Source organism: Tripterygium wilfordii, chromosome 16 (assembly GCF_013401445.1).
Source record: "Tripterygium wilfordii isolate XIE 37 chromosome 16, ASM1340144v1, whole genome shotgun sequence".
Classification (NCBI taxonomy): Eukaryota; Viridiplantae; Streptophyta; class Magnoliopsida; order Celastrales; family Celastraceae; genus Tripterygium; species Tripterygium wilfordii.
Genome location: NC_052247.1, coordinates 8323354 through 8344803, shown reverse-complemented (window position 1 = coordinate 8344803; position 21450 = coordinate 8323354). Strand labels below are relative to the sequence as shown.

The window sequence follows — 21450 nt, the reverse complement described above, 5'->3', positions numbered from 1 at the left end:
AGTGATCTTACTACAAATGCCTATTTCAGGGACAAATTTTGATAGACTTGATGCTTCAACTACTAATAGAGAAAAATAAATTCAAGACAAGAAAAATAAAATGATTCGGCTTTTTAGTCCTTTTCTTTGCATCCAATTTAGTCAAGAGTTACCCACCAACTACTCAACCTAAAAACCAGGAATGTCTTCTTAATTATAGGAAGCAATTCGCTTGACATCAATCAATCCAAATGCCTATTTTGCCAACAATTCTCTGAGTCTCACTCTTGACTTTAAACTTGCCATTCAAACAATATTTTCTTTGGTCATATTCAAACAAAAATGGCAAGCCCTAAACTGGACTTCTCCTGCGTCACAAGAGAGTAGGAGCCCTTATATAACTCACTGATAATAAGCTATTCGAAACAGATTCAATACACATAAATAGTATGCTAACTTTCCATAGGAGGAGATGGGCAAATAAAAGTAATCAATTTCCATCAAATTTCAGCCTGAAAATAATAATAAACGTTTAATGTAATTAATTACACGAGATGAACCTAACACACTCTATTTTCCCAACTTAAAGTGGGTTGATCTCTTAGTCAAGGAAACAGAATTAACCATACAAAAGTTGTTAAAAGAATATATTCAATAGACTTAGTAAAGCCACCCGAGCTGCTCTTCTGAAAAATTGAGTTAATCCGCTGAACAGACTTGGCGCTGTAACACAGGGTACCATGTGATCAACTTAGATTTCTGACCATCCTGAAACCTTGTGAGATGGTCCACGTCCTTGCTCTTTAATTAGCATTCCAGAGTAATCTTCGATTCATCACAGGTGGGGCTAATCCTGGAATATCCCTAATGCCCTTGTTGTTCGGGTTTACAAGCTGAATAATCAAAGAAATATCAAATAATCTGCTTAACAATGTTGTTAGGAAGAAAACATCTCTAACATTAGTGTTTTTTTTTTTTTTTTAAAATCCTTTGTAACAGTAGTTAGTAGCAAAAATATACCATCCATGTTGACTGGTAGAAAAAGAAGAATGAAGAAGAGAAAAAGGGTAAAGTACCAAAATAGCCCCTTTGATGTACTCTTTCCTTTTGTAGTTTTGTTCAATAAATTGTGCTTTCAAAAAAAAAATCTGGTAAAATGATTGATTGGGTCCACACGGTACAAAAATACCTCTAAAGATCTATTTATAGAGAAAAAATCATTTAAGTTCGACTCCATCTACTGACAATAGATGATAGAGATTAAGATCTTTCAAAGTTTGCAAATAATGACAAATAAGAAAAAGTATGTGACAACATACCTTCACAATAATAATGGCTATAACTCCAATGACAATAAGGAATAGCAATGCCATAATGCACTTGTCAGTTGCAACCTATTGGAACATACACAAGTAAGTCGACTGAATTACAACTAAACAGAATAACTTTAAGAAATGGTGGCAAAATTCTTCAGATACTGACCTGCCTACCAATTTCCTTTACTAGTTTCGAAGCTTTCTTCATTGAGAAGTGGATAGAGTCCAGCTCATTAACAATTCTACTCATTTGTTCTGTCTGAACTCAGAAGAAGTATATGTCTTAGTTCCGTGTTGCTGCTGAATTTTTAAATAGGGGAACAGGGAAAAAGAAACCACAAACTGAATCCAAGATACAATGAAGTGCCATGATATCTGATTTTCTAAATCCTTAAAATAAAGTACCTGTGCCTTCAGAGCTGCCGCTGTCTCTGTTCCAACATCAATTGTCTCGTGCACAACCTACCACATAAACATGAAAATTGTCAATCTTAGTCCACAAATCATACTTAAAGGAAAGGACAATGTGTGTGAAGTTTTTTCCATTATTCCTCGTGGGAGTTTGACTATATGCACTTTCAATTTTAAGGTTTCTAGGTTATGTTGATCACCCAAAAAAACAGCAGTGTTTGCAGCTGAGTTGAGCCACTAAAATCAGCTATACGCTCGAAAATTTAATCTAAATTGGTACCCCCAAACCAGAAAAAGGAGAGATAGAAAAGAGATGGTGTTGAACTTTCTTCATGATTATAAAAAGTCGGGAAAAGCTTATATTGGCCCTAATACATCAATTATGAGAAAAAAAAAGTGTAGATGAAATTGAATCCTGCTGCATCAAACAAGTTTCACTCACTCAAATATAAATTTTTTGAATGAAAAAAAGGATTTATTATAACTTCAAGTTTCTTAAACCTAAGAGAGAGACAAAAAAGGCTCTTCACACCAAGTGGTTATCCCAAAACACAGATTTGATACTATCATTGTAATAAATAAGAAAAGCAAAAAGAGATGCAGTTTAATGGTGTTTAAAACCACTATTTGAAATATTATTCAGTATGAACACAGACAATTCTTCTCAAAAGCGAGCTACGAATTCAAGAAAATGCAAAATATGCACCAATCTTCTGCTTACATAGATATATACATAGATACATGAGCTAACCTTTTTTGCTCTGTCAATTGCTTGATCGGTTTCATCCATCATCCTGTTTCCATTATCGATTAACTGTTGATTTGTCATAGCTGAAAAATAAATAAGCTTATCATCAAGCATAGTTCAAATGAGGATGAGAAAACAATGCCTCGGATCAAATCTACTATCAGGCCAAGGTCTAATCGTCCAAAGAACAATATTAAATTCTAAATGGGCTACGAACAATGCCTTGGTTTAGCTTGTGGATACAGCACCAACACAGATTATAGTTTGACAAATTTGAGATACTCTAGAGCCTATGAAGCATGCTAGTAAGAACAAAACTACTTTTGCTATGCCAAACAAGAGAGTGACATTCACGTCACGGATTATTGTTTTCTTAATTTACATAAAGGAGAATTCTTGGAAAACTTGGTCCCTGTTTACAATATGTATCAATCTACATACAAATAGGAGAGAACATTTAACAAAAGATACAAGTTCCTTTTTATCTAGCCTTTCAACACCAAGCATAGGAAGACCAATCATCATTGAAGTATTAATCTTATCTAACAGAAGATCATATACTTACATGAAGCCAGCAACACATTTTCTTCTGCAAATCCTTCATTAGGTCCTTGATCAAAGAGATCAACTCGCTTGTTGCTTTCGAGATTAGCTGCATGCCTGTTCCACCACAGTACCAAAGTCAAACAAGTACAGACAAAAATGATATCAGATGCATTACATAGGAAACAAAGAACTAATAGCTAAATGAGAAGTATATGACGATGACACAAAATAGAATTAAAAAACCTTTTGAGGAATGCCACGAGAAACGTAATAACTACGGAGGAAATGTGAATTTCACTTACATAACAAAGAAACTTGAAAAGGAGATGAATAAAGTGATTACAGAACAAATTTTCAGGCGATAAACCATTAACGATGAGATTTCAAACTGAACTAGGCATTTCAACTACCAAGAGAAGTGTAGAAGTAAGCAGCAATTCAAATTTTCAATAAAGGCATATTATTGTTTGTGGATTCCATATTTGTAAAAGTGAAACATAGCATTCCATCATCTTGCTTTTCTTTTTTTGCCAGGAAAAATTGAAGAGGGCCCCAAAAGAAAGAAAAGCCAATACATTTTAATAAAGTTACGCGAAGTATTTTTAAAAATGCTTCTTCTTCACCGTCAAATTTATTAGTCACCTACTTAACCTTTGATCTTGTGTCCTTTGAAATCAGTTTTCTGAGAAAATGTATACAGTTCTTCAGAATTTAACCAAAAACTTCTATCCCATTGAAATCTACAAACTAAGAAAAAGTTGACGCAGTTAAGATAAATTTAGACTAGTGCTTTACCAAAGAACTGATCAACTAATATCTAACACCTTATGCTATATATCACCCTCAAGAAATCATACTGCTCTGAGAGATTCTTTATCTGAAGTTCACCTTTGTATTAGCTCTTTCATGTTACCTCACTTTGACCATGAATGCCATGTCCCATTTGGTTTTTTTTTTTTTTTCCACTTGTATTATTTGCCACAAAATTTTGACATTTCAGGAGAGAGAAAAGAAGAAACGCGAGATAGATAAGCTATCACTTAGAAACAGAAAACAAGACACATATCTGACAGGACACTTCGACTCTTTTGATGTGAGGCTGTGAGGGTATACCACTTACTGCTTCTTAAGGGCAACATACGAATTCAACTCTTTGACCTGCGAGGAAACGCCAAATATATTCAACAACTCATTAAGAGGTTAACACGTAAGAAGACGGCCAACTCTTTTTACAGCATACAAATCAACATCCTACCATTGATTGTTTTTTCTCATTCAGCATTTTGTTGGTGTCAGGATCATTTCTAATTTCCATATTCTTCACTTCTCTGTCAAACTCCTTGATAAGCCTGCAAGAAAGTTTTAAAGTAAAAACATTGCTTACGGGAAACCCACATAAAAGAAAAGAATAATAAGAAATGCAAAACATTGACAATATAAGAGTCCTTTCATTGTAATATCCAGACATTGAAAAAAATGTTCTTTCCACTGCAGAAATTGAAACTCCCGAGGAATAGAAAATTCCAAATAGTTCACCACATGCATGAATGAATATATTGAACTCCACTATGACTCTAAGCAAAAAAAATAACCAAGTAATGAAAAGATTAACATATTAATCTCAGTCTTGAATGGTAAAATCTAAAAACAAAAAGTAAGAAGAAGACCAACTGTGAATTGTGAAGTACCTCTTGCACTCCCGCATCTTCCCCGTAAGCTCCTCCAACTGCCGGCTCTGCCTATTAACATCTTTAATCTTGTCCAATTTCTGGAACCCAGTTCTGGAGCACAATGCATTACAATTTACATTTAAAACACGAAGAACCGAAATGGTAAATCATTCCAAGCAAAACTAGAGTGCATAAGCTCATAAAAACGTACATAGATCATCAAACAGTACCACCACTGAACTAGTAAAAACAAAATAGTAGTTTGCGAAACTCTAGTTTTTTAATTTTAGGTTTCAGTTCTAGATAGTAGAAAATATGAGCAAACATAACTAAACATACTTTAGGTTCTCATTTGAAACGAAAAAAACACTACTAGAGCAACCAATGCACAATAAATCTGATAGCAACGTGAACACTATGAGCAGCGGAGAAAATTCAAAATCCTTACGATAGTGCGCGAAAAACGTCGGCGATTTGTCCGTCGATCTCTGCTAGCTCTTCACTGATCGCCGATAACGGATCCATTATACAAATTTAAAGACTAAAAAAATTCAAAGTCAGATGCGTAACCTTCCCTCCAAAATCCAAATCGGAATGAACACGAAAACTGCCAAATGTCCCGGTCAAAAACCGATCAAATAAACGTAATCGAACCAGCTATACACACAAATGGCAATCAAAGCTCGGCATTAAGCAACGAGACGGCACGTTCCCTCCCCGATCCGATCCTCGTAATGCTGAAAACCGAATCACGCATTCATCCTACCTAACTCGAACAAAATGGATCAAATGCAGCTCAGATGAAATCCAAACAACATCAATCACGAAATCTGTGGCATCGAATTCAACAAAATCAACGGATTCCAAAATTCGAAACAAAAATTTTAAAAAGTCTGATCAGATCCGTAAAATGTAGGTTCTGGAAAGCGATCAGGAAGACCAAAATCGAGCGTTTACTTTCGTATCGTATCCCGACCTATAGACTCTATACCATCACAAAACAGGGCGCCTCTCGCGATGAACAAAAATATTTTTTTTAGTTTTTTTTTTTTCCTGCTCACGACAGTGTGGCGTTTAAAAATCACCTATCTTTTGGCCGTTTAAACCGCTAATTACGGATTCTGGACGGTGCGCCAAATACGGGCGCGTTTACGTCTGCTTGCCCCCCATGTGTTTAATACGCATCCGGTGCAAGCTTTACAATTACAGATGATCTCGTCCGTCTAATTTTCACAACATGCCTGTCACGATGCTCTCCTCCAAATGCTGAAGTATGTTTATCGCGAGAGGCGGCCTGTTTTGTGATGGTATAACTAGAGGCATTTTTTGCAAAGCCAATGCTGAAGTGCTTTCTGTAATTTGTGGTGGTGTTGTCAATGTGGCTAAAGTCCGTCTGGGATTAAAGTCGTCACGTGTTGAATGTTCAGTAGAGCCCGCAAACCAAGTCGCCAAGTGTTGAATGTTTAGTGGAACATACACACCATGTCAAGCAATGCTAAACAACCACTGAATATTTTTCTCCTATATTTGGTCATTTTATCCAGAATGTGGCCTGCGACATTTGATTCAATGATCAACAATGACAAAAATACAAAATAAAAATCGGCTTCTCATTTTTTTGGTATAGGGATTTTAAAAGAAACTAACACGTTACAAGTACACGAACTGTCACAAAACATGCAGTTGAACAAAACTGCAGGAGATAAAAGGCAAAAAAAAAGAAGAAAAAAAAGAGAGAGAAGATTTGTCTACAAATGTAGCAAGGAAACATTTCAATCTGATTTTACATTCACAAGGAGCGGAGATCACCCTGACTTGTTTTGATTCTTCGAACCAACAAAGGAACAGGTTTCTCCAAGACAGATACATTGATATTGTTCCAAACATCCAGTTTGCTGGGCAATTGAGCCATTTTCTCTGCAATTTCCATGTCCTCTGGAAGAACAGAACCAAATACAGTGTATGCCTTCCTCCATTCCTGATGGTCTGCTAGGCTTATGAAAAATTCTGGGCCAGAGCCAACCCATGCAACTGAACCCCTTGCTACACTTCTGCAAATTTCTGTCGGAATCTTCTTAAATGTCAGGCCTCCGGCTTCCAATGTTCCTTGGATTAGGCCATAAGGCGGACCAAAAGGAGCCTGTAAATTCCAAGAGATTATTGGTAAGGTAACCACAAGCACTTGAACAAACTTTAAAGACTACTTTACAGCAATACACTTGTGAAAAGCAAATTGATCCCACTGCAGGTGATTACTTTGAAAATGCAATACTTCTTATTATAGGTCCGTGTCCATAAACTGTATTCAAAGACCAGATTTTACAGACCAGTCAATTCCTCATTAGTTGGGGAAAATTCTTAAGGTGTTACACCTTCGAACTGGCTTCTCTTGGATTTTCATCAATCTTAGACAAACCCAGGCATTCACGAGCATTGCATGCAGAGAAACTCAAAAGGACAATATGACATATGTCAGTAAGTAAATGAGTTTAAGAGAAGTGAAGACGTATAAAAGGAAACTTATAGTTGGCACTGACAGAGGAAAGCAAAAAGGATATCACAGGGAGAGAAAGGAGAAAAAAGAAGAAGAAAAACTACAGACAAAAACAATACATAATCTTGAAGAATATATCTCTATTGATCAGGTGCAACAGATAACTTCTAACCAAATATACATGCTGCAAGATTCTACCTGGCAATAAAATTTCCAAACACATAGAAAGACACTAAATTAAATCTAAACTAAAGCAATGCAGATAAGCATACAATATGAACTGTCAGATTATACAGCAAAAATGTCTAACTTAAAAGGAAGCTGATGGTAGTCTTACATTTTCTATATGGTTCCCTTCTCGATCCCAAGAATTCCCTCGGCTCTCAGCGCGATAAAATTGGCAACCCGCACAGTGGCGTAACTTCAACAATTCAAGAATGTAAGCCACCGAATGTGGGGCAACATCAGGGAAAAGCTGCACAAACCAAACATATGCCCAAAATAGAATAAGTAGTTGAAGTATATATTTAGCCTTAAGCCAAAATACAAGGAAAAATCAAGCAAATGAACATCAAAAGCTAACATTTTACAGAATACTAGATGAAGATAGAAGATAAGTAAAAAAAATTCTCATGCACAAGGCTCCCGCAGTAGACGGGGTTGGGGATAGATAAAATGTATGCAGACCTTACACCACATAATAGTGGAGAGGCTGTTTCCAAGAATTAAACGTGTGACCTCTCTAGGTTACACCCCTACAACTCTACCACTGCACCACATATTATGTGAGGGTAAGGATTACGCACATTCATACAAGATAAAAAAAAAAAAAGGCGTTAAAAGTCTGATCAAAGTAATCAAGACACAGAGTAACAACAATGTTATGTTGTTCTTTGGACCAGCTATCTGTCATCATGTCACGAAATTTTGGCATGCTTACCATGTCCAAAAAATGCTTGGGGCATAAAACTATTGAAAGGACACCGACTTACTTTTACATGAAGAGTCCCATAATCCGTTTCCAAGCCAACAATTCCCTATAAGGAGAAAATGCATCAAATATTATTAGTGGAGCACACATCCTGCCCTAACTAGAAATGGTAATTAGAGCAAGGAGTACATCAAACAATCAATGACTAAATACAGAAAAGAAGAATATGAAAGAAATACGCCAAACTTCAGAGAAAAAGTGAGAATTCTTCCTTTTTTCTACTTCTTATCAAAATGATGAGAGTCGTCTATTTCCACTTAATTTTCTAAAAGATTAACAACCTAATTGTGCCTCTAGTGCCCAGCATTAGCCGGCTCACATTTCTCACATGGTATTTGTTGATGCCCTATGCTGAAAAGTAAATGGACAATCTCCCACCAGAAACAGTAGGAATGACAATCAGTGACCACATCCTAGGTACACAGGAAAGCCATGAAATCTAACCAAAACTTCTAGCAGCATTACATGCTGCAGGTAGAGGGCAAGCTCAAGAGAAAATTTGCTAGATTAACTTTACCAGTTCTATTTTTACATATGATCCCTAAAGCAAAACAAAGTTTCACCACCAAAACAATTCCATTTATTATCTGCCAGCAGTGACCAGAGTTTCCGATTCGAATTTGAAGATGAAAAGAAAAAAAATACAACAGTGGCTAGATGAAAACTGCATATATGTATTTTTAGTGAAATGGAGGATCATTCATGCAATCAAATGAAAAACTAAAAAGAAAACATGTAAACTATTCGCTGAATTTCTTTACCTCTCCTTTTCCAAATATGAGCCCAGAAGTCCAACTAACAGGTTCATGTGTTTCTTGCCGCTCCGGAGCCAAAGTATCCTTCTGTTTCTTCAACCAGCACTGCAGAGACCAGATACTAGAAATAAGAATATGACCAAAGTTATTGATGTTATCAAATATCATTCATATTATTCTATTGGCCAGCCTTGGATAAGAAAACAACAATATCAGGGGAAATTCAAGAGAAATTACAAACAGCTTCAAACTTTTGCCATGAATTTTACCAACAACGTACCAACTACCAGGAATGCAAAAGAAAATCCATAAATAAAATATGCTACCAAATTTCAATATCCAACAAAAAGAAGAGTCTCTTCGTAAAGACATTACTTTGGTTTTCTTGATAAACTTCTTTGCAGACAAACTACACAAATTGAGACCATGGACAGCTTCCCAAATCTCGTAAATTTGGGGTGAGCTTCTCTGTGATCATGCCTTTCAAGCTAAATCAGTAGTTGATTAAAGGATTGAGAGTATTACATTCAAAAAACAATATTAATGATACTTACAGCTTGATCAGCAAATTGTAATCATTTCCAGACATATATAATCCGATACAAGTAGAATTAACTAAAGTTTTAGGGTATCAATCAATATTTTGAAAACACAAACACAAACATAAATTTAGTATGTCAAATCAATCACCATCAGAGGAAGTATGAACTACAAGAGAACAAAATAGCAATAACACAAACTAAACATATTCCAATGGCCTCACGGAACATCACAAACAATCTCACCTGACCGAACTGCGACCCGCAAGCCTCCCGGTTCCCACAGAACACCCAAGTGTCACACAAGCAGGGCCCATCATCGCCCGTACACATTGCCTTACAAGCCTTGCAACACTCCTCGGAGGAATTTAACCTGAAATCCGTACCCCACTTCACCGCAGGCCCCCAAAACTCCAAATTGTCAATCCCTCTACAGCACCCGCTGCCAAAATCTCCATTCGCATCACCACCACTACCCACTTCAGTCAATGCTGACGACTGAAAGCCAGAACCTGATGAAAAACCAATGTTGTTTGGGTTTAAGATAATAGAGAGAAACAATGTAAACCAGAGCACATGAGATGAAACCCAACAATAGTAGTATGGAAGCTCCAAAACGGGAGGGTTGCAGGTCGTTTTGCTTGCGACCCATCTGAGATTTCGGAATGGGAGGCGAAACCCAGAAAAGGATTTGGGAGAAATTGAAGAAACGTTGACTTTGGGAGGAGTAAGGAGTCACAGGAACGTAGTCATGGAGATGGAGGTGGCATTATAGGCAATAAAGAGTTGGATGGTCAATGGCTGCTGTGCTGTATTTGGAATCTTGTCTCGCCTAGCGAAGCAATTGACTGAGACCCGCAATGCGACACCGTTCTGATGGGTGCAAGCCTGTAAGGAACGATGTCCTTATTTGTTGGGCCATCAGGTATTTGGGCTCTTTTGTTGAGCTGGACTTGTGCTTTATTTGTATATATAGGTGTTGGTTCAGTTTACCTGTTGCAGGCTTGGAGGGAGGGGACCCTCTCGCAAACTTTTTTTTTTAACCTCATTCATGAATGTCAAATATGTCTACTAGTTAACCAAATCTATTCAAGTCAACATATAATAAACCGTTTACGACAAAGAGTTTTAAAACTATACGTTTACAAAATGAAAAGCAATGACACATTTGATGTTCCAACTTCATCTTGCATCAACTGAGAAGGAAAAGCAATGAAATCATCTAATTGAGAATGAGCACGTCCACTCCACACCTAAGTGTTCCCCGGCGTCCTCGTCCTCTCACTAGCTCGTTTAATGTTGGATTGTCAATCACTTCATCGGTGAGAGCAGTGGAGACTGGAGATAGAGAGAGTGTGTGCCACAGGGACTAGCTATGCCTAGAAGATGAAGTGACCTGTGTAGTGATTTGCGGATTCATCAGAGATGGTCAATCACCGGATGAGAAGATGTGGCCGGAGGTAGCTGCAGGTGAGAGCTTTTTAAGTCAAGTTAGATTTGGGTATTAAGGCGTACAAGTTATTTTGTACCCCATGAAATGTGTTATTGCCAATAGTGCATGTCAAATGAAAATGAGATGCTTTACTGACAATAACTTAAATGTGCTAGTAACTTAAGTAGTAATGCGCTCTTGCCAGTAACGCATATGCATTTGTGATTTGTTCATTTAAATCTTAAATGCGCTACTGCAAATGCGGCATTATGTTATATTGATAACAAAAAATTAAACATGTTATTTTCGTAAATAAAATATTAAAATAAACTCCAAAACTCCAACTTGTTAGTTACCCTGTGAAATCCTGACCAAAAAAAAAAAAAAAAGAGTTACATGTGAAATCCCGAATACGTCCCTAAGATCTCAAAAGCCCGACCCAGTAAAGTGATAATATTCTCGTCTTTTCTGCCCTTTTACACACATCACGTCAAAGAGAGAGAAGGGAGAGGGAGAGGCTGGTTGGAAAGTAGTTGTCGTAGAAGTTCAGGCTGGCGGAGTTGTTAATGTTCGTGTTTCCGTGTGCGTATGCTCACAGCGCGTCATACGGCGCATACTAGCATCTCTTGGGTCTCCACCCAACCCACCGAGGCTCTCTATCATCTCTTCCAGCTCATCCATAATGTTCACAACTTTTATTACCTCCTCTACTTCTCCACCACAACTTCTCCTAAACCCACAACAATGTCATCTCCTCCTGCATCCGCCGCCACACGGAGGTTCCCCTCTCCGTGCTGGGCCCACGAAGAGACGCTCACTCTCATCAAGGCTTACCGCGATCGGTGGTTCGCTCTCAGCCGCGGCAACCTCCGTGCCTCCGATTGGGAGGTCGTGGCTGCTGCCCTAGCTTCTGCTGGGGCTACTGATGGTGCGCCTAAGACTTCCATCCAGTGCCGCCACAAGATCGAGAAGCTAAGGAAACGGTACCGTGCGAGAAGCAGCGCGCTCTTTCTAAACCAGGTCGGTTCTTCTCTAGTTGGGATTTGTTTCCTGTTTTGGATTCTATGGAGATTGGAGTCGTTGGATCTGTTCAGGATAATAAGCATGTTGATAAAGCTGTTAAATCTGGAAAAATTGGTTGGAATCCTAATGTTGAAATTGGGAGCATGGTGAAGAGTAATCGGGTGGTTAAGCCCACTCTTGCCTTTGATTGCAGCTATGGAAGTGGGTTTAGTGTGAAATCACGAGATAATGGGCTTCCTCGGTCTCCTGGGTTTGCTTATAGTGCTAGAGCTTGTCCCGACTTTGATGATAGTGATGATGATTATGATGATGATGGTATGTGTGCGTTCCCTGTAAAATCCTTGGGTGATAGGAACGTGATGCCTCTAATGTCTAGATCAGTGCATTATGGGAAAATGGACAGTGATAGGAATCGTAACCCTGACATCCATTGTGACTATGATATTAGGAGTGATGTCGACGAAGGATGTGGGTTTGGGAAGATAATTTCTGGGGATTGGAAATCAGGGCCTTCAGGGTTGAGGTCGAATAGCTATTACAAGAAAGATGGGAATACTAGTTCTCATATGGATTATGGTGTTTTGAATGGCGTCAGTTATTCTAAGAGATCAGGGTTTGTGAAGAAGAGTAATGGTGGAGTCAAGAGAGGACGAGGTGGTGCTGTCAGTGAGGTAGTTTCATCAATTAAGCGATTGGGAGAAGTGTTTTTGAAGATGGAGAAGATGAAGATGGAAACAATGAGGGAGATTGAGAAGATGCGAATGGAGATGGAGATGAAGCATAATCAGATGATAATCGATTCGCAGCAACAAGTTGTCAATGCATTTGCAGAAGCATTCTTGGAAAAGACACAGAAGAAGAAAATGAAGACAATGTCAACAAATGGGGATTTGTGATTGCTATAAGTCTAAAGTGAAGACAATGTCAAACACGAGTAGCAGTTTCAATTTTTTTTTGTTCTAGGAGTTTTATATATAGTTTAGTTTGTCTATATCTATAACTTGAAACTTGAAAGTGGAAAGTTTTTGGTCTCCATGAGCATATGGAGCATTGAGTTTTTAATGCTGTGCCAGTTATTTTGTGTGAGTTAATGAAGTACTGTACTTCCTTTGATCTTTCTGACCTGGACCTGGACTCACAAGAGAGCGTCAAATTCTGTGACTTTTGTTTCAAAATATTAACTTAGCTTATTTTCTTTGAAATTCATGAGTGAAAGATTCTTTAAATGTTTGCTATACTTTAATTGTCTGTAGAGGGACATACAAGAACAGCCTTCCTTAATGGAGCTTTACATTTTGGGGTGGTAGAGAACAATTTTTTCAGTGCATTGTTGCTTTTTATCTTCACACTGCAGAACTCCAAGACGTACCCTTGCCAAATGTTTGTCGTAGGCTCTGCTTGGGATCATCTTGTACCAAGCTTTACTTGGTAACCCTAGACGGCAAAACTTACCATGACACCTATAGCATAATCGAAAAGTGGACACAAATTTCTATTGCTTTCAAGAGATACTCATACACTGTTCTGGTACAGCTCGAGATTGTTGAAGGGACAGGCTAGCTATGAGGTGGTATCTAAATTTCCTGATCTCAGCTTCAGTGAAGTAATGGTTTATCTCCAAAGTCTTGTTCGAATTAGTGCTTATACAGGATAACAAGACTGACTTATTCAAAAGATGACTCTTATTTGCACCCCATTTTTTGCTAAGTACACCCAATCTAGTGTATTTTCAAAGGGTGGATGAGGTGTACTTAGCAAAAAATGGGGTGCAAATAAGAGTCATCATTCAAAAATTAGTGACACTTATTTCCAAATATAGCCAAAAACTTGTTATGGCTCATTGACGTAATTTTGCATTTTTCTTTAATGAAGAACCGATCTCTATTCAATATTATTTACTTTGGTATTCAGCTTTTTAGTCTAGACGACTTGAATTTGGGTGTTTTGGGAGGATGAAAGGAACTAGATATACCTGGTTCCTGATTCCTCAACAATAATAGGCTTTGTGTGACAAAAGTTGCATTGTTAACTTAAGAAGTATCTCCTCAGTCCTCATTTTTCTCATATTGGTATTCTGGGATTTCCATATTGGATCAAATTCTTTTAGGATATTACAACATATTTTTTGAGCATCTTTTGTCCCCAGAGGAGATGACAATGGTAGTTTTATGAGCATGTGAGAGGGGTCCGTCCGCAAGTGGTTGTGAAACAAGAAAGGCATGCGTAGTTTTCGTGCATCAAAATGGGACGCATCATTCTACTCTGTTACCTAATCATCCAATTGAAGCTGCCCTTCCCATTAAATGGAGATTTGACTACAATGACTTGCTCCTCAGGACCTCAGCTTGATCATCACACCTGCATCCATCAATGGCTTCCATGATCACTTCCATTCTTTCTATTTCTTTACTTGTAACTCGGTTTTTCTCAATTAGCAAATGCCAAGGTTTTCATGATTCTAATGGAGGACGACTCTGTTTCTTCATACAAGACCAAACAAGCACATCCCACCAGGTTTGTTCCTATTTTGATAAATGCAATAAGTCTTCAAGTTTATCTTGGGTTTGCTGATTTGTGTACTGTTCTGCAGAGCTGATGCAGATACTATGGTGTACAAAGAGCAATTGCGTAGCGGTCATGACATGTTCTTAGAGTCTCTACTTGAGAAGGGCACCTACACCAAACTCTACAGCTACACACATTTGCTTAATGGGTTTGCCATCCATCTTACATCTGAGGAGGTACATCTTTAGAGGCTATTCTTGGTTTTCAACTAGAATTTGCAAAATATGTGGTAAAGAAACACCTTTTTGCAGGTCCTATCAGCCCTTCATAATGCAACAGGAGTTCGGGCCATCCATGAAGATGTCAAGATGGAGAAGCTTACAACTCATACTCCTGATTTTCTTGGGCTTCCTGATGGTGTATGGTCGACTTTAGGAGGAGCAGAGACATCTGGTGAGGGGGTTGTGATCGGTTTTGTTGATACGGGGATAAATCCTAACCATCCCAGTTTCGTGGCTAATTCGTCCTTAGCCTTGCAAATGCTACCAACCTTCAGAGGAAGTTGCGCCACAGGGGAGCAGTTCCCTTCAGAAGCATGTAATGGAAAGATAGTGGCGGCACAATATTTTGCGCAAGGAGCAATTGCTGCTGGGGATTTCAACGCCACACGCGACTATGCATCACCCTTTGACGCGGATGGTCATGGAAGGCAAGTCTGCTTTGATTCTATTTGGCTGACACTTTTATAATGGTGTACATGATAAACAAGATTGTGTTTTGTTTCTGCTTGCATTTAGTTTACGTTTGAGTCATTAATTTTAAATTGATGATGCAAGCTAGTTCTTAACAGCCACACAGCATCAACAGCTGCTGGAAATCACCAAATGCCAGTTTCTGTAAATGGCTTCCAATATGGATATGCAAGTGGCATGGCACCAGGAGCCAGGTAACACGAAAAAATATATGTTATGATGTTTTTGCAAAAGATTCGTAATTGAACTCAATACACACTAATGCCTTTACAACAGGTATCCTTGTCTAATTACTCCATAAAATTTACACCAATAGTTATTCTTCACTGGTTTTTCCAGGATTGCTGCGTACAAAGCTCTTTATACTTTTGGAGGGTACATGTCAGATGTTGTGGCTGCAGTCGATCAGGTTAAAAAATTTGTTTCACAAAATTTAAAAGTATCATTTGGTTATACACTCTGCTTTTGAGGTACAAACATTGACGCTATATATGTTTAGGCAGTGGAAGATGGAGTTGATATACTAAGCCTCTCGGTAGGGCCATCCAGTGTTCCTCCTGGTCCTTCTGTCTTCCTCAACATTCTAGAAGTGGAGTTGTTACTTGCGACAAAAGCTGGTGTTCTTGTTGTCCAAGCTGCTGGCAATGGTGGCCCTTCTTTCGGTTCAATCCTTTCTTTTAGTCCCTGGATAACTACTGTTGCTGCATCCACCACCGACCGCAAGTATACAAGTACAATCGTGCTAGGCAATGGACATAGCTACTCTGGCGCCGGCCTTGCTCGTAATGTTATTCTTTTAAGTCTTTGAGTTTCTTTTAATGCGTATATGCACAACAAGCACTCTTTGGCTACACTAATGCAAGTCTAGTTCACAGCTCATAAAGCAACATTTCTGTTTAGTTGTAAATTATGCAGTTGATGATAAATGTTGCAGCTTCGACAGCAGGAGAAGTGTCTTTTCCTATTGCTGCAGCCGCTGATGTTTGCTTGAGGAACAACAGCGATATCCTAGAAGTTGACAACTGTCGACATCCAGAATTCTTCATTTCAACATTGGCTCGAGGAAAGCTGATTATTTGCACATATACATTCAACTTGGAATATGAGGCTGCAGGCATTGCAACTGTAGCAGACACCATTGACAGAGTAGGGGCTGCTGGTGTTGTCATAACAATGGACCCTAATATTGGTCTTGAGCAAGTCAAGGGCACCACAATGACGCTACAAGTCCCTGCTATCGTACTGAACGACCTGCATGCCTCTTCGGTATGTCATATTATCGCCCTTCTTCCTTAGTATAATCAAGTTCTCTGAAAATTTCTAACAGTCACTATTTATTTTGAGCAGGATCTGTGGAGGTATTACAACTCCAATACTGTTAGGAGTAGGACAGGGCGAGTAGTGGTTTTCCGGTGCAAAAGCAAGAATACTGGATGGAAGGGAAGCGACGTATTCACAGCATGCACCAGTTGTGGCATTTTACTCATCTAGAGGTCCTGATGTGAACAATGCACTGCTGCAAACTGCTGACGTTCTAAAACCGAATGTCATGGCCCCAGGTTCCTCGATTTGGGCTGCGTGGAGCCCCAGCAGTGAGGGTGATCCAAATATCAGAGGTATTAACTGCTAATTAAAATTATTATGTGAAATAATGATAGGAAATGTAGTGACTATGAACTTTAGGCTGAATATGACAAAATTTGAGTTTTTGCATTGTGGTGCGCGCCGTTCTGTCCAGGACAGAACTTTGCGCTTGTTACAGGTACGAGCATGGCTACTCCTCATATAGCTGGTGTTGCAGCTTTGATCAAGCAGAGACACCCCAGGTGGGGTCCTGCTGCTATCACATCGGCAATGATGACAAGTGCAGATGTATTTGATCATTCTGGCTCTCCCATCTTAGCACAACTAACCAACCGACTAGCTCCTGCTACCCCATTTGACTTGGGCGCTGGATTTATCAATTCAACTAGAGCCATTGACCCAGGTCTGATATTCAATGCCCATTTGAAGACTATGTTCAATTTCTATGTGATGTTCCTGGTGTCGATGATGAGTCTGTGAGACATGCGCTAGGAATAGAGTGCCCTCCAAGTAGAAGGGCATGGTGCTCTGATTTGAACACAGCTAGTATAGCAGTTTCAAATCTTGTTGGATGGAGGAGAGTGGTTCGGCGAGTATCAAATGTGGGCAATAGGACTGAAACTTACAGAGTGACTGTGAAAGAACCCTTTGGTGTGAGAGTTACGGTTAGCCTCAAGTTTTTAGGCATAAGAGGGCATGGTTCAAGGCATCTAAGGATTTTCTTAAGAGCCATCAGGGCAACAAGAGCTTACACATTTGGGGAGATAGTATTACATGGAAGTAGGAAGCCATGTTGTTAGGGTTCCGATAGCTGTGTACGTAAGCTCCTCCTTTGAGTCTTGAGATTTTCTTTGGATTTACATTTTAAAATGCCTCACATAATTAAATATCAAATCCAACACTGTCAACTAGTTAACCTCCATCACCATCCCAAACAGACTGAGAGATATAACTGGAAATTTATGTTTCAAGAATGAAAATTGAATTATAAGTTTCATATTCCTGATCAATGAATACTTCTAGTAGTGTATAAGTCCAAATCTACAGTAGCAGTGTGGACTCTTCCCTTTCGAAAGATACATAAAATACTATGCAGTGAATCAAAGTGAATTTAGCAAACATTACCGATGCTTGCGTACTGAAGCAAATAGTTTTGACAGGAATCCCTTCTTCCTTGGCATCTGAAAGAATTTTTTTGAACTCTTCTAGGTAAGATTAAATGTCGAAAATGAAAAAAAAATAAAATTATGTTTCTCTTACCTCCAGGCTTTTCATTACAGATTTGATCTTATTGCTTGTAGATCCTCTTTCTGTATTTTTCTTGGTCTTTTGCTTAGATTGGAAGGCTCGTTAAAGATCTGAAAAGGCTTTGAACTGAAAATTTCCAGTTTCCCAAACAAGTAGGTGTCCTTCCATGTTTTTGGCTTTCTTTTGACAGCAACCATCTACCAACAAATCAAGATCAACAATATTCAAGACAACATAAACACGAAACACAACTGACAATTCTTTCTATGATACATATATGCATGTATACAAACACAGATATCTTTTGTCATTTAGAGGAGGTGTATTGGGTACTTGGTTTGTTTTAGGTGGGTGGTTGGTGGATGCAGAGTGATCGCGAAGGTTTTGCGAGTATTGAAGAAGCTGTGCTCGTCTGTTGTATCCTGTATTACCACCAGCAGCAACATGCCCTGTTGTTGTGATGGAGATGGTGATAGTGGTGGTGGTGATGATGGTGGTGGTGCTTGTTCCTGGAGGAAGACCTCCTCCTTGGTTTCTCCACATATACAGTCAGCAACACTGCCTTCCCCCTGCAGCTATTCGCCTGAAATAATCAAAATGATCATCAGTATCACATAAAAAAAGTTGCATGCTAGCTCAAACAAACCAAGGCAAATGAAGGAAGAAAGAAAGAGAGAGGATACCATTTTAATTGAATAAGATACTAATTAATCTGTGGTGGTTGGTACATAGATGATCTTTTATATATATATCTATCTATATTTGGCCATGCTAGACAAAATAGAGAAGATGGTGATGGAAAGCCTGCAGGCAAGGTAATTGTGAGGTTCCCTCTGTTTGTATCATTATATGATTATTTATTTATTGCAAAACGAAGCTCTAAACAAAGAGAAATTCTGACAATGGATTTGCACCACTACACTAGTTTAGATTACATACACAATGCGACACTCCACTACTACTGCTATCTGTTTGTCTTCTTCTATCAATGCTGTTTCTTTTCTTCTCAAATGAAAGACCAAGTCTCTTAATTTCCATCTGCTTCTCTCATTGTTTCTTTCGTGACCCTCCACTTGGTCTTCCCATGGACCCCATCTATAAGTTTAGCTTGACACATCTATGGGGCATAATGGAGATGGGTTTGATTAAATTTCTTTGCTTCAGACATGGAATGCATTAGAGTTACAAAAGCAAAGAGCAAGCAGATTCCGTTAGAAGAAACAATGCAAAGAGGTGCATTTGAAAGTAGTATTTATTAGATTATAATTGAACTCAGAGTGACAAATGAATCCCTATCATATGAAGGTTGAATTCATGTTAGCTTCCAATGGTGGGTGGGCTGTTTTCCTTTTGGACTTCATTTGTCCAAGAGTCATTCCTGAATTTATGATCAAACAATTTGAAAAGAAAATCACTGTAATCAAACTTGCAAGGGGGTAAACAGAAAAATAGTCAATTCACCAAGTCTTGAGCTCGACGACAATGCGGAAGTACATGAGCAAATACTTTACCTACATTACAAACCTAGATAGATATACTCAACAACATGAATACTAAACCTTCATTACAATTTATGATAAGAGATATCGATTACAGGATTCCAACTAGAACAGGGCACCAGGTAATAGAGCACCAGAAAATGGAAATAACAAACTGAAGGAACTTATGATAATATATGAGTCTACTCAATTTGACTACTCTTTCTTGGAACTGGTAGAGGTTTCATCCTTCCAGGTTGCCTGCCATTGCTTATCATAAAAGGTTGTCTCTTCAACCAGCTTTTCAGTTTATCTAAATCCTCATTCTTTCTGATTAGAAGTACTCCCACCACAGCTACAAACAAAAGAGTCTTGCAGAAAAAGTTACCCATTTGATCGACCAGACCAACCCCTGTCAAACTATCAACCAGATATGCCATGAAAAAACCTACCATTGCAGCACGACCTACAACATAACAACACAAGTTAGGTAACATGCTATTGCCATAGCAGTGCTGCTTCCTGATCTACAATGCAGTGAAAAAAGAAAGACTTTAACAAACCATTAAGTAATTCAGCTTCTGGTAGATGGAACCTTTTGACCCATGCCCACCAAGGTATGATGGAGGTATCGAAGAGGATAGGTTCGTCATTACGGGTTGATTCTGGACTATCCTCAAGCCACCTTCTCCTCTTAACCTCTGGAATATATGAAGCCAGGTCAGTTAAATATGAAGTTAAGAAGTGAATCCCTGATGTCCCAAGAGATGTAATAAAGACCAAACATCAGAGGAGTAAATCGATTTGAACTGTCCTTGTAAAAAACAAATATTTGAATAAATGGCAGCCAAAATAAATGGGCATCACACGAAAGCCACCTTAGATGTCTAATCCAATTATGATGGCAGATTGGAGGATGCTGTCGAGGCAACATCCACTCACAGGCTACAAGGTTGATTCAAAAACCTCATCAATACAGTGAAAGGTGAAATACCCCTTCTTCTACTTACCAGGGGTTATGCATTCCCACATTTCTTCTACTTGCCAGGGTTTATGTATCTTCAACTCAAATAAACAAAGGATTGGCAGCAAAGATGTTGAGAAATTGATAAGCCACTTCAGTTGACAACAATAGTCAGTTCAGTTAAGTTCAACAAAAACCACAGCAAAATTCAGGGATTTTGCTAGACAAATGTCATGATTCCATTAATCTAAAGGGTTTAGCTTTTGCTAATATTTCAACTACACAACACTTCAAAGGCTGAAATTCTCTAACTTGCTTTTCTCATCAACCAAACAATTATAAATGTTCAAATCAACAAGATTATATCGCATAATCATGACAAAACAAGTAGCCGTTCCAAGTAAAACAAAAACAAGTGAGCCCATAACATTACCAGCATCAATAACAGCATCCCAATCAGTTTCCCCATCCTTTTGGAACTGTCTGAGGTCCCATGTCCCTCCAATCCACCTGGGGTCCCCAAATGTCGCACCTCCACTTCTCCTGCAGCCATTGCCCCATTCGCCCCCGCAGAGACCTCATCAGCATCCGAAATCACCGCAGAAGAAGCAACCATCTGCTGAGGTTTTGGGTCCTCTACGGTGGCAGAAATTCCAGCCCCATTGTCTGTGGAGGCCTTGGAGACTGATAGGAAGGGAAAATAAGTTGTGGGTCTGAGAAAAGTAAGGGTTTAGGGGTGAAATGGGTTTTGGGAGAGAAGGCTGGTAGTGGTGGCGGAGAAAACGAGGACATGGATGTAGGCATTGTTGAATGTTGATTGTGGAAGAGATTGGAGAGCTTCAAAACATGGCTTGTGAGGGTGGATGGATGGATGGATGGATGGGCAATCACTGCGAGTAATCTGATCCTTTCAGAGATTGTGGGCATTTGCTTGTTTGTACTTCACATAAATCATTAAATTCATGAAAGTACGAAGGAGTGGTTATCTAGTGATGTTTGCTCTATGATAAGAGCC

The 21450-nt window shown here is 38.8% G+C and overlaps 3 protein-coding genes and 3 pseudogenes across 3 annotated transcripts; 3 read left to right on the top strand and 3 right to left on the bottom strand.

Moving 5' to 3' along the window:
• Nucleotides 1-454: 454 nt before the first annotated feature.
• Nucleotides 455-5895, bottom strand: LOC119980823 (novel plant SNARE 11-like). The gene is made up of 10 exons (XM_038823618.1): nt 5119-5895; nt 4689-4781; nt 4256-4349; nt 4121-4158; nt 3020-3114; nt 2458-2537; nt 1701-1757; nt 1462-1554; nt 1299-1373; nt 455-872 (listed from the first exon to the last, which is right to left on the bottom strand). Exons 1-10 carry the CDS (start codon nt 5193-5195, stop codon nt 783-785), a joined length of 792 nt encoding a protein of 263 aa, XP_038679546.1. The 5' UTR covers nt 5196-5895; the 3' UTR covers nt 455-782.
• A 364-nt stretch (nt 5896-6259) lies between these two features.
• LOC119980822 lies at nt 6260-10117 on the bottom strand (annotated as a pseudogene).
• A 1253-nt stretch (nt 10118-11370) lies between these two features.
• LOC119980753 lies at nt 11371-11871 on the top strand (the record flags this gene model as incomplete). The annotated part of the gene is made up of 1 exon (XM_038823548.1): nt 11371-11871. A coding segment is annotated over exon 1 (402 nt), but the record flags the coding sequence as incomplete, so codon positions are not given.
• A 3-nt stretch (nt 11872-11874) lies between these two features.
• LOC119980272 (protein FIP2-like) lies at nt 11875-13106 on the top strand. Its single transcript, XM_038822906.1, has one exon. The coding sequence runs from the start codon at nt 11946-11948 to the stop codon at nt 12798-12800; it is 855 nt and encodes a 284-aa protein (XP_038678834.1). The 5' UTR covers nt 11875-11945; the 3' UTR covers nt 12801-13106.
• LOC119980752 lies at nt 12995-17780 on the top strand (annotated as a pseudogene).
• A 1895-nt stretch (nt 17781-19675) lies between these two features.
• LOC119980406 lies at nt 19676-21377 on the bottom strand (annotated as a pseudogene).
• Nucleotides 21378-21450: the final 73 nt, after the last annotated feature.

What these genes read in the sequence shown, in the direction of transcription:
- LOC119980272 (XM_038822906.1), top strand. Translation starts at nt 11,946, where the DNA reads ATGGAGATTGGAGTCGTTGGATCTGTTCAGGATAATAAGCATGTTGAT.
- LOC119980823 (XM_038823618.1), bottom strand. Translation starts at nt 5,195, where the DNA reads ATGGATCCGTTATCGGCGATCAGTGAAGAGCTAGCAGAGATCGACGGA. An exon ending in CAATTGACAGAGCAAAAAAG is followed by an intron (nt 1,758 to 2,457) that starts GTTAGCTCATGT and finishes TTTATGTGGTAG; the next exon opens with GTTGTGCACGAGACAATTGA. An exon ending in CGGCAGCTCTGAAGGCACAG is followed by an intron (nt 1,555 to 1,700) that starts GTACTTTATTTT and finishes TTCTGAGTTCAG; the next exon opens with ACAGAACAAATGAGTAGAAT.